Source organism: Trichoderma breve (assembly GCF_028502605.1).
Source record: "Trichoderma breve strain T069 chromosome 7 map unlocalized scaffold00007, whole genome shotgun sequence".
Lineage (NCBI taxonomy): Eukaryota > Fungi > Ascomycota > Sordariomycetes > Hypocreales > Hypocreaceae > Trichoderma > Trichoderma breve.
In genome coordinates this window covers 2,122,829-2,137,291 of record NW_026611593.1, presented here as the reverse complement: position 1 = coordinate 2,137,291, position 14,463 = coordinate 2,122,829, and the positions used below count along the sequence as shown (strand labels likewise).

At 53.8% G+C, this 14,463-nt stretch overlaps 5 protein-coding genes across 5 annotated transcripts; 3 read left to right on the top strand and 2 right to left on the bottom strand.

Moving 5' to 3' along the window:
* Positions 1 to 2,805: 2,805 nt before the first annotated feature.
* T069G_10860 (universal stress protein family domain-containing protein) lies at positions 2,806 to 3,969 on the top strand (the record flags this gene model as incomplete). The annotated part of the gene is made up of 2 exons (XM_056178070.1): positions 2,806 to 3,213; positions 3,277 to 3,969. The coding sequence occupies 2 exons, from the start codon at positions 2,806 to 2,808 to the stop codon at positions 3,967 to 3,969; spliced, it is 1,101 nt and encodes a 366-aa protein (XP_056024360.1).
* A 900-nt stretch (positions 3,970 to 4,869) lies between these two features.
* Positions 4,870 to 6,003, top strand: T069G_10859 (uncharacterized protein; the record flags this gene model as incomplete). The annotated part of the gene is made up of 1 exon (XM_056178069.1): positions 4,870 to 6,003. The coding sequence occupies one exon, from the start codon at positions 4,870 to 4,872 to the stop codon at positions 6,001 to 6,003; it is 1,134 nt and encodes a 377-aa protein (XP_056024359.1).
* Positions 6,004 to 7,492: 1,489 nt separating this feature from the next.
* T069G_10858 (abscisic acid g-protein coupled receptor domain-containing protein) lies at positions 7,493 to 9,187 on the top strand (the record flags this gene model as incomplete). Its single annotated transcript, XM_056178068.1, has 2 exons — positions 7,493 to 8,094; positions 8,176 to 9,187. 2 exons carry the CDS (start codon positions 7,493 to 7,495, stop codon positions 9,185 to 9,187), a joined length of 1,614 nt encoding a protein of 537 aa, XP_056024358.1.
* A 308-nt stretch (positions 9,188 to 9,495) lies between these two features.
* On the bottom strand, positions 9,496 to 10,239 carry T069G_10857 (NUDIX domain-containing protein; the record flags this gene model as incomplete). Its single annotated transcript, XM_056178067.1, has 1 exon — positions 9,496 to 10,239. The coding sequence occupies one exon, from the start codon at positions 10,237 to 10,239 to the stop codon at positions 9,496 to 9,498; it is 744 nt and encodes a 247-aa protein (XP_056024357.1).
* Positions 10,240 to 11,615: 1,376 nt separating this feature from the next.
* Positions 11,616 to 13,857, bottom strand: T069G_10856 (RNA recognition motif domain-containing protein; the record flags this gene model as incomplete). Its single annotated transcript, XM_056178066.1, has 8 exons — positions 11,616 to 12,535; positions 12,587 to 12,841; positions 12,906 to 13,187; positions 13,248 to 13,316; positions 13,487 to 13,492; positions 13,552 to 13,596; positions 13,727 to 13,783; positions 13,854 to 13,857. 8 exons carry the CDS (start codon positions 13,855 to 13,857, stop codon positions 11,616 to 11,618), a joined length of 1,638 nt encoding a protein of 545 aa, XP_056024356.1.
* Between the last annotated feature and the right edge of the window lie 606 nt (positions 13,858 to 14,463).

Genomic DNA, 14,463 nt, shown 5'->3' with positions numbered 1-14,463 from the left:
TCACCAACCCGCAGTGGAGCAAAAGGCAGCAAAGCGGAGGCTAGGAACCAGCCCTTGCTCTTGATCAGTGCGGCTCCCAGACCCTCGGTTCTGAGCCGCCAACTCAATATTCTGGCGGCGCCATCACGAGCCTCACGCTCCTTTTTCTTATCGACAAATCACCGACGGACGAGGTACCAATAATCACCATATTCCTGCATCATCACCGGCAGCTCAGCTCGGCCGCCAGCGAATCGACTGGACCTGTGGCCCCTCGTGGCTTCACACAGATCTCCCATCCCGGCTGCGGGGTGTTTTTTTTTCTCAGAGCCAGCGTGTGATTTTACAAGGACCGAGTGAGATAGGGGAGACACGGAAAAAGGAACAAGGAGAGAAGAGAATAGAAGAAAAAAGCACACCACCCTAGCCCTAAACAGGGCCAGACGCAGGATCCCGACCAGAAACTAGAGGCGCTGCTTGTTTTTATGCTTGTCTGCTGCGCACGTCGACGATCCGTGCATTTTGGCCTGTGGAGCAGAGTTGAGGAGAAGAATCTAGTCCAGGTAGCGAGTACGGCCGTCAAGAGGTGATCTGACACTGCGAGTCGTGCCTGTTTGCGTGTTTACCTTGGTACCCAGGCACCTAAACTATTCTCTTACCTCGCCTTTGTCTTTTTCTCTCTCCTCATCACTTCGCCTTCAACATTTTGCTCTCTTTTTCATTCTTTGGGCATTTCTCAACGGTTATCGAGAAAGAAGACTTTTGTTGTCATTTGTTGATTCTATTACGGCATCTCAACTCTTTTTCCGGCAGCTCTTCTCTTCTCCGGCCAACAGAAACCCCCGACTTGTCTCGCAACTGCATCCTCCCTCTCTCTCTCTTTCTTCCACCCATTCCATCTCGCCCTCCCGCATTTCCGCCTCTTGCAATTTCCCTTTCTTCTTCTCCATTTGGGAAACCTTCATCTGCGTCTTTTTTTCCATCCTCTTGCACTCTTTGTGCCTCGGAAGCCCGGAACTTGCCTGCACCTTCCCGAAAGGCCCGTCCGCCGTGTCGCGCCAGCTCGGCATCTTGGTGCCGGGCCGTGGATCGTGTGTCTTGGACTTGTTTCTCAACCTCACCAGCAAAAATACGATATCCATAAAGACGCAGCATTTTTTCCTCGGGCTGTATTCTTTTCTCCCTCTTTTTCCGTTATTCATCTTCAATCTCGTTCTTTTATTATTGAGCCATCTTGAGTTGGGGATTCTCCTTTAGTCGACCGCGACCAGATACACCTCGATCACTGTTTTGTCTTTTTTTGCCTGGTTCTGTTCGACTTCCTCGGCTCCATATCACGTTTACCAACACCTCTGGATTCATAACCCGGGTCAACTCTCGCCTGGTTCACTCATTACCAACGTCAGCAGCGAGTGAGCAGACCAAGTTTTGCCGACTCGTGCAGACAGCACTACGGGAAATCATTCACCATGCAGTCGCTAAAGACGCCCCAAGCTTCGGACTCGGACGTTTCTCCATCGTCAATGGCACCGCCAAAGGAGTCTCAAGAAGAGTACTTTCCTCCATCTGATGCTAGTGGCAGCCAGAACTCGGTACCTCTGGCCTCAAGTGCTAGCGACACTTCTTCGCGTCGGCACTCGAGCATCAGCTTTGCTACAGAGCTGGCAAAGCCCAGCGGAGCGCCGTTGAGTAAGACTATATCAGCCTCGTCTATAGGCAAGCGGAAGGCTCTTGGCACCCAGAAACGGCCTTCGGACGGGGCCAAGGGACGAGCTCCATCTCCCCCTCACAGCAGGTAAGCGCCTTGTTTCTTTTTCCTTCTTTTCTCTCTCTCTTCTCTCTGTCCATCCCCACTCTCTTGTCGATCCATCCCAGATTTATCCCCTTTAGCTCTGTGTATGTCTCCTGTGTTCCCATTCTCGATGCTGCGTGTCCTAGAACGGCAATGCGGCAAATGTCAAGTGGTGTACTGGCAGACTCAAGGGCGCTCCAAGACATTGTGCTCGGCGGGATTTCTGCGTTCAATTCACAAGAGACACTCTCGTACTTCTCCAGGCCTTTTTGACGCGTGCTCTCGGCACGAATTTGCCGGCCAGGGATAGACAATGCATTTCTCTCGAGTTTGCCTCTGTTGCTGTTCTACCACACACGATTCTCTCCCGAGAGCGCATGTCGTCGGGTAGAGCGGTAGAGTTGCGATAGTGTCAAGTCCATGTGGGCCGAGGAGCCTTCGATCCTCACGCTAGCGGCACTCCTTATTTGCACCCTGGGGATCCAAATCCCATTCTGTCGTGTCTCTGAGGGGCTTCGAGTGCAGCATCTCAAGCGAGCAGCACAAGCCGCCTGTGTGAGGTTGGCAGCACAGAGAATCTGCGGGTGCCCGGTTTCGATACCCTGTTGCTTGGTGATTGGATGCCTCTTCTCCAACTCTCTCCTCCATCCAATTCTCCAACAAGATCCAGCCGAAGCGACCAAAGCCAACAGCTCATTGGCCCCACCGCTCCGGGAGCTTCTCGTTATGGCTATTTTCTTTCTTACCCCGCCAGTAAGGAGATGGGATAGCTCGCACCTTTTTCTGCGGTGGAACTTGACGGAGCTGGTCCAACTTGCCGCAGTCACAAAATCTCCGTCATCTTCCTCTCACATGCTTCACCCTTGGCATTTGCATATTTCCCTCACCATCTCCTCTTGGGCTCTATATATTATGTCTCATGCACTCTTGATCAACTAGATGCTTTCCTTTATTTCTCAACCATCGTCTCCGTCTTCTTACCACCCGTCTTCTATCTCTTTCCACCCAAAGCCCCTGTTTCATTTGCGACGGGAATGGCGACACTAACCTCGCAACCGCACGACAGATTTCAGCGCCATGTCGGCTTTGACAATGTCACCAGCGGTGAGACGTCCAAGAAGGTTACCTCGTCCCTCGTACTCAGCATCAAACACGATGGGTATCAGCCACGCCGGAGATCGCGCACCTTCATGGTCGGCATTGACGAGCACCCGTACTCAGACTATGCCATTCAATGGCTTCTAGACGAGCTTGTCGACGACGGCGACGAAATTATCTGCGTTCGTGTTATTGAAAAGGACGTACGAGTTAGCGAGAAGTCATATCGTAGCGATGCGCAACAGGTATTGGATAGCATCATGGCGAAGAATAAGAGAGGCAGTGCTGTTGCCTTTGTCCTCGAGTACGCAGTGGGCAAGCTACATGCTACCTTTCAGTCCCTGGTAAGTGGCCGTAATTTCACCCTCTTGGCGGGACTTGACCTAATTATTTTTTCTCAATACCAGATTCAACTGTACCAACCAGCCATGCTCATCGTGGGCACACGAGGACGGTCCCTTGGCGGACTTCAAGGCCTTGTCAACAACCGCAATTCGTTTTCAAAGTACTGCCTACAATATTCTCCCATACCCGTCGTTGTCGTGAGACCTACCGAGAAACGGAATAAAAAAAAAGCTAAGCGCACAAACGACAACTCGCGGCAAACATATGTCAGCATGCTAGCTGCTACCCATGGCAAACATGAGGCCGATAGCGAAGCCAGCAGCACCTACGAGCTAGAGGTTCAAATTCCGCGCGAAGAGGAGGCGCATCAGGTGGCAAAGGTGCTGGGTCTGCCAGCCAAGTTTGACCCAACTATCAAACCCATCCACGAGACGGTCTTGATGAGGTCAAAATCTCCCGACCTCGTGGCCGGCCCTCGGACAAGTGCTGCGCGCCGCGTTTCCACTGATCCGTCACCGCCCAGCGCTCCCAATAGCGCTCCCAATAGCGCTCCCAACAGCGATGACGAGGAAGATGACGAGGAAGGAGAGTTTGAGGTCATGACCGGAGTAGAGGCTCTCAACCAGCAGCAGAAATTGGACCAGCTTCACAAAATGGAAGTCAGCGAGGCAGCCGCGCTCAGGCAGGGAATTAACGAGGATGAGGATGAGGAAGAGGATGAGGCCCAGGGGCAGAACTCTGGGAGTGCATCGTAGAAGATGCGCAGCGGCCCAGGGCGTACCCCCAAGGGTCAGAATGCAGAAGGCTCCAGGGATACGCTGGTAGTGGCTCCTAAGGCTGATGGCGGCGACGCAGGCGAGGCAGACCCCGAGGTTACGATGAGGGGAGGCGGAGACAATAGCACTCCTCGTAGCCGCTATCTCCACAAGAGAATTGCAGACCAGCGGGCGCAGTCTTCAAAATCTAAGGGGCCTTCTTCAGGATCAACGACTCTGGAAACATCACGACCAGCGACATCGAATTCTGAGGCAGTGGCATCAAGTCAGTCACAAGGTCAAGGAGCGCCAACCTCGCAGCAGCCGAGCTCAAAGCCGCATGGCTAGAGAGCGTCGGTTTTGACGAACAGCCCATCAGCAGCCGGCCCTGCTCCAAGAACTTCTCCCATATCTATTCCTAGCGAAGCCGGTCCTTCGACAGCCGGTCCTTCGACAGCAGGTCCTTCGACAGCAGGTCCTTCGACAGCAGGTCCCTCGACATCCGATTATTACGGGACGAGCCCTTATGGGGCCGATCCTTCTATGCCTGGTCCATCAAGGAGGAAATCACGGAAAAGACGATCTGTACATGACCTGCCAACTTCATTGTCTCCAATTGCTGAACCCTCCGACTTCCCCACGGATGTACCTCCCTCCGCCAGAGACGTAGCTCCACGTGCCAGAAAAGAGAGACAACCCGGCCTTGTCCAATTTGCCAAAAATGCCCCAAGGGAGTCAGAGACTGCCTCAAGAGATGTCAGTCGCTTTAGCCGATAGGGTCACGCTCCAAGGGGCTCAAGTTCCAGGTCCAGAATTATACACGATCGACCTTCGCCTTCGGATTCAAAGATCTGGAGCTTGGCGATTGGTGCAAAAAATGCGATTGAAGCACCCTCAACTATGTTCAGAAAAAAGAAGGATCCTCGGGTGACTGCTTTGCTTGAGTCTGCGGATGAAACGTTACTAGATGGCGACGACGAGGCCAGACAGGAGGTGAGAAGGGAGATTCAAAGATTGAATGATCTGTCAGGGGAGCATTCAAGAGCATCTGACGCTGCGAGTATATCTTCGCGCACGGGGAAATCGAAGCAAGTCGCCCTTAGACCAAAGGATTCGGACACGCTAAATCTGGCTCATAAGATTGATGACCTCGTGGAGCAAAGCAAGCCGAAGCAACGAGAGCAACCGAATTCGACGCGTCCAGTCCCTTCTTCGCGCAATTCTCCCAGGGCATCAGCGCAATACTCTTCTCAGGGACAGCCCGCTCAGCCGGTATCAGCACAACGTTCTCCTCAGGGACAGCCCGCTCAACCGGTATCAGCACAACGTTCCCCTCAAGGGCGACCTGCACAGCCGATATCAGCACAAAACTCTCCTCAGGGACGACTCGTTCAACCAGCATCGACACAAAACTCTCCTCAGGGACGGCCTGCACAGCCGATATCAGCTCAAAATTCTCCTCAGGGACGGTCCGTTCAACCAGCATCGGCACAACGGTCCCCACAGCGGGTGTCAGTGCCGCGATCTCCTCAGGGACAATCCGTTCGGCCAGTCTCAGGGGGAATACCCCTTGATTGGTCTCCCGAACAGAATGTACCTAGGTCGCAATATTATGCCCCAACGAACCATCCGCTGCGGCTAACGTCGTCGCCACAGCGGCCAACCACATCGCCACAGCAGCAGCAGGGTGAAGAGGAGAGCGAGGAAGAGGAGGGCGAGCCGATGAACGTTCATCAGCAAGAGCACCTCAAACGGATGCTACAAGAAGCTGGCTTGTGGCCGCCCGCCCGCCTTGAAGAAGCCCTTGCTTCACAGACGTCGGCATTCGTACCAGAGACCAGCTCAGGGAACAGCATTTCAACTTTTAACCAGGTTCAAAACCAGGGCGATGTTGTGGAATCAGCAAAAGACAGCCTTGATGCGGATGCAGAGGCAGCTGGCGATACCGAAAACGCAGCTACAAAGAGATCACCTCTTGCAACGATGAAGAAATGGTTTCAGAATGCCGCTCAGAATAAGAGAAAACAAGAATGATGGGAGAGTTCCTCGCAGCTATTTGGCAAGGGGATTCGGAATTGCATACTGAGCACAGGTTCATTCACGGGACAGCAAGCTCAGCAGACACAGGCAGGTTAGCGATTGGTTGCTTTGATTGGTTCATTGGTTGATGGAGGTGGATTGGAATAATAATAGAGCGGTGGATTATGTTCATGTAGGTTTGGGGGAAAGATTAGCGCATGGCAATATGGCATCTAGATTTTGCGCCGAGACAGCCAGATGAAGAAAGCGATTAAGCATGACGACTTTTGAGCGTGCCGTGAATTCCGTGAAGATGCCGATGACGGGAGATGAATAATCCATGTTTGTCGGGGGGTTACGCGGCTCAAGAAGAGGGGAAGCATGTTGAAGCCAGTCAGTGCTAAGTAAAGAAGCTGGATGCATTCTGATACGATACGAAACACGGGATAGTCTGGGGCAAGCTTGGCGGTTAAAGAGTTGCATGGCCTTTGGAGGATCAGCGCGGGCGAAGCAACACAAAGTGGAATGATTCTGGCAGATACGGCTGGGCAGTGTAAAGTAAAACAAACAAGAAACCTTGAAGAATGACTAATAAAGCGGCCGGGCATCTGCTGCAGATTTGTGTGTGTAGGTAGGTTCGGATGTTGCTGAAAATAGATGGTGGGAATAGTGGGGAGACACTTGTAAGTTGGTGCGGGTACCGAGTACGAGCCCACCCACGAATTTTGTGGACGCTATTGGTTAGAATTGGCGGCCACATGCAGCTTTATCCGCCTATTGCGTCGCTGAAGGTCTGAAGTACAGAGTACAGGTACACGCTTTGGGTGGGACTGGCCCCAGATTGCAGTAAGAGGATCGTCGTCATTCTTTTCTCTTCCCTCTGTGGTTTATTTTTCTCTCTCGCTCGCTATTCTTTTTTTCCTGGGGTTACATTGATTGTATGGAGTAATTACAAGGGGGTACGACAGCAACGACCAAGGCACTATATCTGCCTTGTTCCGCCTAAGTATTTCTCGACCCAGCTTTCCATTGAGCCGGCGCTTTTACCACTTATTAAAGTCGACGTGGGGTGTTTTATTGCCTGCGATAAATACCTACCTCTCTATCTGCTTACCAGACATTCGCTTGGCTTCGTTGATTGACTTTGCATTGATTGAAACCTGCTATCTTTACTACTACAGGCCTGCCTCTAGTAGTAACTGAGAAGTGGGAATAAGCGGCCTTCGAGTAACTTACAGCTGGCGTCTCTGGCGGGGGATTGGATTTGGACAACACAAGTGCGACGACAGCTTGCGATAAGGAGACTGACGGGATTGGATTGGAGAGGGGAGGGATACTCTCGACACGAGCTACGAGAGGGCGATTGAGGTTGATTTGAATTCATTTAATCTGATCGACACAAGCAAGAGAGAGGGAGAGCGGAGGGGGATACGGAAACCCCAACGAAAGGCCAAGATCAACGACACCTAATACGACAACAACCACCCCAAAGAAAACAACGCAAATGTGGCCCTTTTCGTCTTCGTCCTGCGACCAAGATGCCTGCGTCCCTCCAAGCCCGCACGCCGTGACAGCCGCCGCTCTGCTGTCGGCGCTGCCCTTTGCCGCCGTCTTCGTCGCCGCCAACGCCGTCGCCGTGCGCCTCATCTTCCCCAAACTGAGCCGCGCCGCGCAAGACGATGCTCGCGACGGCGACGACGACGTCTTACCTGCTCATGCCCCGGCGGCGCTGCGGCAGATCCACGCTGAGCACGGCAGTAAGAGCTGGAGAAGACGAGGCGCGGCGTGGGCTTTTGGAACGACGGTTGGGCTGGCGGCGACGCTGGGCGCGCTCATCATGGCTGAGATTGTTGAGGCGGTTGACCCGGCGGCGCGGAACTTGGCGCTGAGAGTGACGGTGCCGGCGCTGCTGTTTATGCTGGTGGTGTTGATTCCGTGGCTCGAGTGTCGTAGTCTCGTGTCTAGCGCGGGCTGGAGCTTTCAGAGGACGGCCAAGGGGAAGCTTCCGCGCGTGGCATTGGGATTGCAGGCTGTACTGTTTGGCGGCTGGCTGTTCATCTTTTGGTCCATGGGCAGCGTCGTGCCGCGGGCAGAGATATTGCTGCGGTCAGCGCCGCCGGCGGACCACGATGGGAGGACGAGCCCGAGCTGGAACTCGAGGGGCATCATGGGCGAGGATCTGACTAGGGCGTGTCTGGAGCGTATTGGCGTCGTGGGTATCTCACTCATGGCACTGCTGTCGGGCTTTGCGTCTGTATCGGCGCCCTGGCACACTTTTGGTCGCAGCGATACTAGGCGGAGGCCGTTGACTGAGGCGGATGTCAATCGCAAGCAGACCGGGCTGGACGCAACTAGCGAGATGTTGGCGACGAAACGACATCGCCTGCAGTATCTGGAACGCAAGATTAGCCAAGAAGCGAGCAAAAGGGGCAAGACTGGACTGGTCGGGATGGTCATGGGGTCGATCCGTGGGGCAACAGGCGAAGAGGCCGAGATACAAACGCTCAAGATGGAGATTGTCGGGCTCGAGGCCATGGAAGCCAACCTATCTTCCAACTTGGTGCTGATGAAGAACCAGCGCGCCGCCTCGGCCCGCGCTTCCACAACTATGGGCCGCATCCTGCTCGTGCCATCATACATCTTCAGCGCCTATTGCGTGTACCGCATCCTGGCGACATCATTGACGACTCTCCGGAGAGCTTCTTCGCCGTCGGCTAGTTTCGCCAGCAGCGACCCCATCAACCGCTTCTTGGGACTGCTAGCCAGACACTGGGACCCGAAACTCGATCAGATGGCGTGGGCGCGCATCATCAGCTTCGCCCTCAGCGGTGTCATCCTTGTGGCCAGCGCAAACAGCGCCATCCAGACATTCCATCTCTTCGCCAAATGGACTCCCGGACTACTGCGGCACGCCCAGGCGAATCTTGCCCTAGCAGTGGGACAAGTAGCAGCGACGTATGTCATCTCGGCGAGTTTGCTTCTACGCAGCCAGCTCCCCAGCGAGGCGAGATCTGCCGTCGGAGGGGTTCTGAGGGGTGCACTGACGCCGGCGTTTGTGGACGGCTGGTTTGAGGGCTGGTTCCTCTTGGGCAGCGTGGTGACGGGCGTGGGGATCTTTGTGGGCGGGAAGATTAGTGCGATTGGGGAGGCTGATTGGGATGATTATGGGATGGAGGAGATGGGGGCTAAGAGGTCGTGATTTTTATGAGCTTTGATTGTTGATGTTTTTTTTTTTTTGTTGTCATGTTGGCCTGGCGTTGAGAATGATTTTTCACAAGGATACTACTTGATGTTTTTCTATTTCTTTTCTCTTCTTGGGAGGATTTTATATTGTTTTGATGGGTTTAAGCACTAGCACTTCCGATGGGACGCAATGGGTTGCAGTAAAGCATCATGTCATGCTTCGTCTATTCTTCTTTGTCTATCCTTCTATCGACCTAGGTCCTTTTTCGAAGAAAAACAAACTTCATCATTCATCTCGAAGTCATCAACATTCGTCTTTTTGACTCACACAATCACACCCAACTCCCTACCCACCCTAAACGCCTCCAAAACAGACCCCCAAACCGCCTGACTCGTAAACTCCAACATTCTCTCCTTCTCCTCCTTCTCTCCATTCACAATCCCATTCCCATTCTCCAAAGGCAAAACAGCCCGGCCCCTCCTCACCTCCTCCTCCGTAAACCACCCCCACTCAACATGCTCCTCAGGATCAATCTCAACCTCCGCACCCTCATCCACCGTAGCAACGAAATTCATCTTCCCCCAAACATCCTTTGTCTCCAAAAACGTCGTCACCCTAACTACATTCCCTTCCCCATCAATCTTCACATCCACATCCCTCGCGAGTTCCTCCTCCGGCAAAACACCCCAGTTCTTCATCCGCGAAGCTTCCTCGGTGTTTAATTCCCGCGCCATGGCGACCCATGTGTGGAAATGAGGGTTTGAGAGGTTCGTTTCCTCGTGGAGTTCGCGGGCTGCGGCGGAGAGAACCGTGATGTCGGAAGGGTCGATGGAGCCGCCGGGGGGTTCCCATTTGAGGGGGTAGGAATCTGCTGGGTGGCGACGGAGGAGGAGAATTTGCGGCGGGAGTTTGTTTTGAGAGTGAGAGTGAGAGTGAGATTGGCGGAGGACCATGACGCTGGTCATGAGGTGGTCGATGGGGGGGTTGCTGGTTGCAGAGAGGGTTTGGGGGGATTGAGTTGTTAGGGGGGCGAGGGAGGGTGAGTGGGTGTAAGTGAATGCCGTCATTGTGAATGATTTGGTGTAATTAAAGTTGTTGTTAGCAACTGAAAAATAAATAATATTCAAATTGAGGTGTGGTTTGTAAGGTATCAGATCACAGTCAAGATGGGATGAAGAATGAAAAAAACAAGACTCACAACTCAGCGGACAGGGTGCGCGATATAATATATCCGGCCTGGGCACGGCAGGCAGCAAGCACTCATGCATCTCAAAGGGCGCCATCCAGGCACAAACATTTCCAAATCCCGCTGCCTTGTCACAGTCACAAGGCAACACAATTTCACACAAACAGTCACATCATCGTCATCGTCAAATAAATAGAAACCCTTTTTATTTTGCCTCGCCCTCTATCAAATAGACTCGCTTCAAAGCGGCTACATTCGGCCCCATGCCATTGTCTGTTCTTTTGCTTTTTCTCGTGCCTCAGTTTCCAGCCAAGGCGCATCACATCCATGCCCGCCAATTCTCTCAACAGCCGGTGAGAATCTGTCCAGTTCAAGCTTTTGTTTCTTGCTCTCGCTCTCTTCGCTCCAGTCCGAGCAACATCTTCAAAGTAACAAGAGGAAAAGGTGAAGAAGAAGAAAGGCAAAGGCGGGAAAAGCAAGGAACAAAAAAAGAACAAAACTGCGCAGATAGATTCCCCTTTTTATGTTCCCCAAAGAGTCCGCAGATGAATAGATAGAACCCGCCCTCCTCATCGACACTGCATAAAGCGTGAGCTGGTCATCATCATCGTCATTGAAAGCTGATCGTGCAAATCATCTCTCCCTCCTTTTCAATCTGTTCTGTCCCGCATAAATGCATGTCATGAGATAGAAAAACAAAATTGCATCATTTTGACCGTTTCCTAGCCCTTCCTGCCCCAATTTGTTGAAGAAAAAATGAAGAATAAAAAAAGAAAAACGTTATTACGGCCTATATGCCGAGCAACTGTCGACCAACTTTCACTATATCCCGTCCAACCAAGCAGCAAGCAAACAAGCTTCATTCGAAGCCAAGTCAGCAGAGCTTGGTAGGACAAAGTAGCGCTGTAACGAGCAACGCCATCAGATGCTCGAGTGGACAAAGATGCAAAAAAAGAGAGAAGAAATAGAGAAAACATCTTGTAGCGTCGACACGGCATCATTTGGCTTGCCGAAAAAGTCATGAGCCATATCCAAGCGGTTTGCGGCTGGAGATGGACGAGATTGGAGACTGCAGAAACGCCTTGCCCGGAAATCGGTAACGTATTTAGAAATCGGAACAGTGCACACGATGTCAGGACCGGGATCCGCTGGCAGAAAATCTTGCGACGGCATCTCTAGTCATGAAAACCGAAAGGAAATGGACATCAATTTTTTACAATCGCTCTTTTTTGGTTTCTTGCTTTGCTTTTGGTCTTTTTACGCCCGTCCAGTTCGTCCCTTCTTACCGACGGAGACGGTAGTCCAGCCGTCCTCATCGGCAGCCGGAGCCGGAGCGTCGCCCTCGGCCGCGGGAGCAGCAGCCTGCTGGCCATTGGAACGAGGTGCCCGGTTTTCGTTGCGAGGTCCTCGGGGCGCGCCATCGTCACGGCCGCCACGGCTGCCACCACGGCCACCACGGAAGTTTCCACGGGAGAGTCGCTGTTCGTTGGTGGCTGATCTCCAGTTGCCAGACTCGGTAGCTCTTGATTTCTGTCCCTGGCTGAAATCCTTGGGCTGGTCTCGAGTTCGGATAGGAACCTTTTGCTCCGACGCACCATTTTCCTTTGTCTGCTCAGTCTTGGGCTCTTCCTCAGCCTTGGTTTCTGTCTCGGCGGCGTCTGTCTTCGCCTCAACGTTGGCCTCGGCGGCCTCAGTAGCCTGCTTGGCTTCAGCCTCGGCTTCGGCGTCGGCCTCAGCCTTGGCAGCGGCGGCTTCCTTGGCTAAGCGTCGCTCTTCCTTGGCCTTCTCGTCCGCTTCTTTCTTCTCCTGGATGGCCTGAAGTCTCTTCTCTTCAATCTCCTTCTCCCTTGCTGCGGTATCGATGGGACGAGCAGCTCCAAAGGGGCTAGCCTTGGCGTCTCCAGCGGCAGAAGAAGAGCTATCAGCAACCTCCGAAACGGTTCGCTTCTGAAGGTTCAAACGGGGGCGACCACCGGGGGCTTGGGCCGGGGGCGCGGCTCCAGGAGAGGCCGGAGTCTCAGCGGGGGGTGCGTTGGCAGCATCCGGACGCATGCGATCGCGCCATTGGAAATCCTTCTCAGCGGCGGTAGGAGTGCGCTCCGGGCGTTCAGGGCGCTCGGGTCGTTCGTTGTATTGCCGAGGAGGACGGGCACCCTCTTGTCTGCCCTCTCCCCAAGCTGCGGGGCCCCGACGGTCTCCGCGGTACGACTCGCTGCGCTCTCCCATACCCTCTTGAGGTCCGCGCGCGCGGCTGCTTTCACGGGATCCGGGTTCCTGGGGGGACAGGGGAGACAGAGGTCCGCGTCGCTCCCACGTCCCAGTAGAACGGCCCTCAGAGGCGGGATCGCGAGGGGGGCGGCGTTCACCAAAGTCGGACCGGGGACCCCTCGCTCCAGGAAGATCGGGAAGAGGGCCCTTGCGGGTCCATTCGCTCAGGTCTCGGGCAGATTCACCACGGCCCTCTCGGCCTTCGCCACCACGAGCTACATCATCAATTAGCAAACGGAGTTTACTCGTCATATAATACCATGGTGGGAAGACACATACGAGGATCGGCCACCTTAATTTTGATCATGCGGCCCTCAAACGACTGCCCATCAAGGGTCAGGGCCTTCTTCAGGCCGTCAAGGTTACCGAACTCGACATATCCAAAGCCCTTGGGGCGCTGCAGCTCGCGGTCTTCGATAATTCGGACGCTGACAACGTCGCAGCCGTCAAAGAAGTCGGTCACAGACTCGTTGGTGGCATCATATGACAGGTTGCCCAGGTGGGCGGTAAACGGAGGCTTCTCGGGAAGCTTGGCGGGGACGGACTCGCGGACAGAGTAGCCTGGCAGCCGTTAATGATGAGTGATGAGCAGCCACTGGCCACGGCGTGAAGGATTCATACCTCGGTCCTGCCACGAAGACGTGGTCATGGAACGGCCGCTGTCTCGAGCGGGAGGGAGAGCCTGAGTACCTGTATCATCAAGTCAATATCATGCTGTCATGTGCATATATAGCCGAGCGTATGCCAATGTTTTCTTCTTTCATTCTTTCTTTTATTTTCCTCCTCTTATCCTTTTCCTTCCTCTTATTCTTTTTTTTTCTTCTCGGGCAGATCGGTTTTGGATTATTATATGCACTTACCAGAAACTGTGGACAGGTTAGCAAGGGTCCAAGCGACAAGAATTCGCCAAGCAGGAGCAACATACCATAGGTTTCCTCAACCTCATCAGCCCAGGAGCCTCCACCAAAACCTGCGCCAAGAGTCAGCATGTTGTCGGTCCGGAATTTTTATTCTAGTGCCGGCGCGGGGTGTCGATGCGACCCCCCCAAATCCGTAGCGGTCGACGAGGGCATCAAGGGAGGGGTGACGGAAGCACCAACCTGAATCAGCCAGAAAGTCCCCAAGGGACATCTTCTGCTGTTCCTTCTTCTTAGGAGCTATTGAGCAGCGTCAGCAGGATGTTCTGGTATTCTCGACAGTACCGCAGAGCCATATTCGGTGACATACCCATGATTGCGGTTGAGAAGGGCGAGCTCGCGCAAGGATATCACAGTATCAGCAGCCGATGCGCAAAAGGGCAGACCGTTTGCTAGGCTGCGGCGGGAGAGAAATAGGCGGTGGCCGAAGAGAATCGACAGGAGGAGGAGGAGCCAATGAAGGGACCAGATTGGCTTCGGATGCGCGAGTACGAGTCCCAGATGCCGGGTCTGGGGTTGGCGAGGTGAAATTTGCTCGTCAAGGAAAAAAAAAGATGCGGCGTCGTGAGAGGGCTGGCTGCCTTTTCCATTTCCAATTTTCGCCCGCCCAAGAGTGGGAGGCGCTAGGCCGCGTCGGGCTAGGCGCTGCGACATTGCCGATACCTGCTGTGCCTAGCCAGCCAAGCGTCTGCAGTGGCCGCCGTGGCTGCGGTGCCTGCGCATCGCTGGTATCTCAAAGTCACTGCCCGTAGCCGCCGACCCGTTTTGTGCATATCATCCCCACCGCCCAGCGAGAGCCCCACCATGCCAGGCGAGGAATTAAATGTTCACAGGTACCTCCAATCCATTTCCCCAAGGCTGACCTGCTAATGATATCAATCTCCATCAACACCATCCAGTCTACTACTACTAGTTTGTAT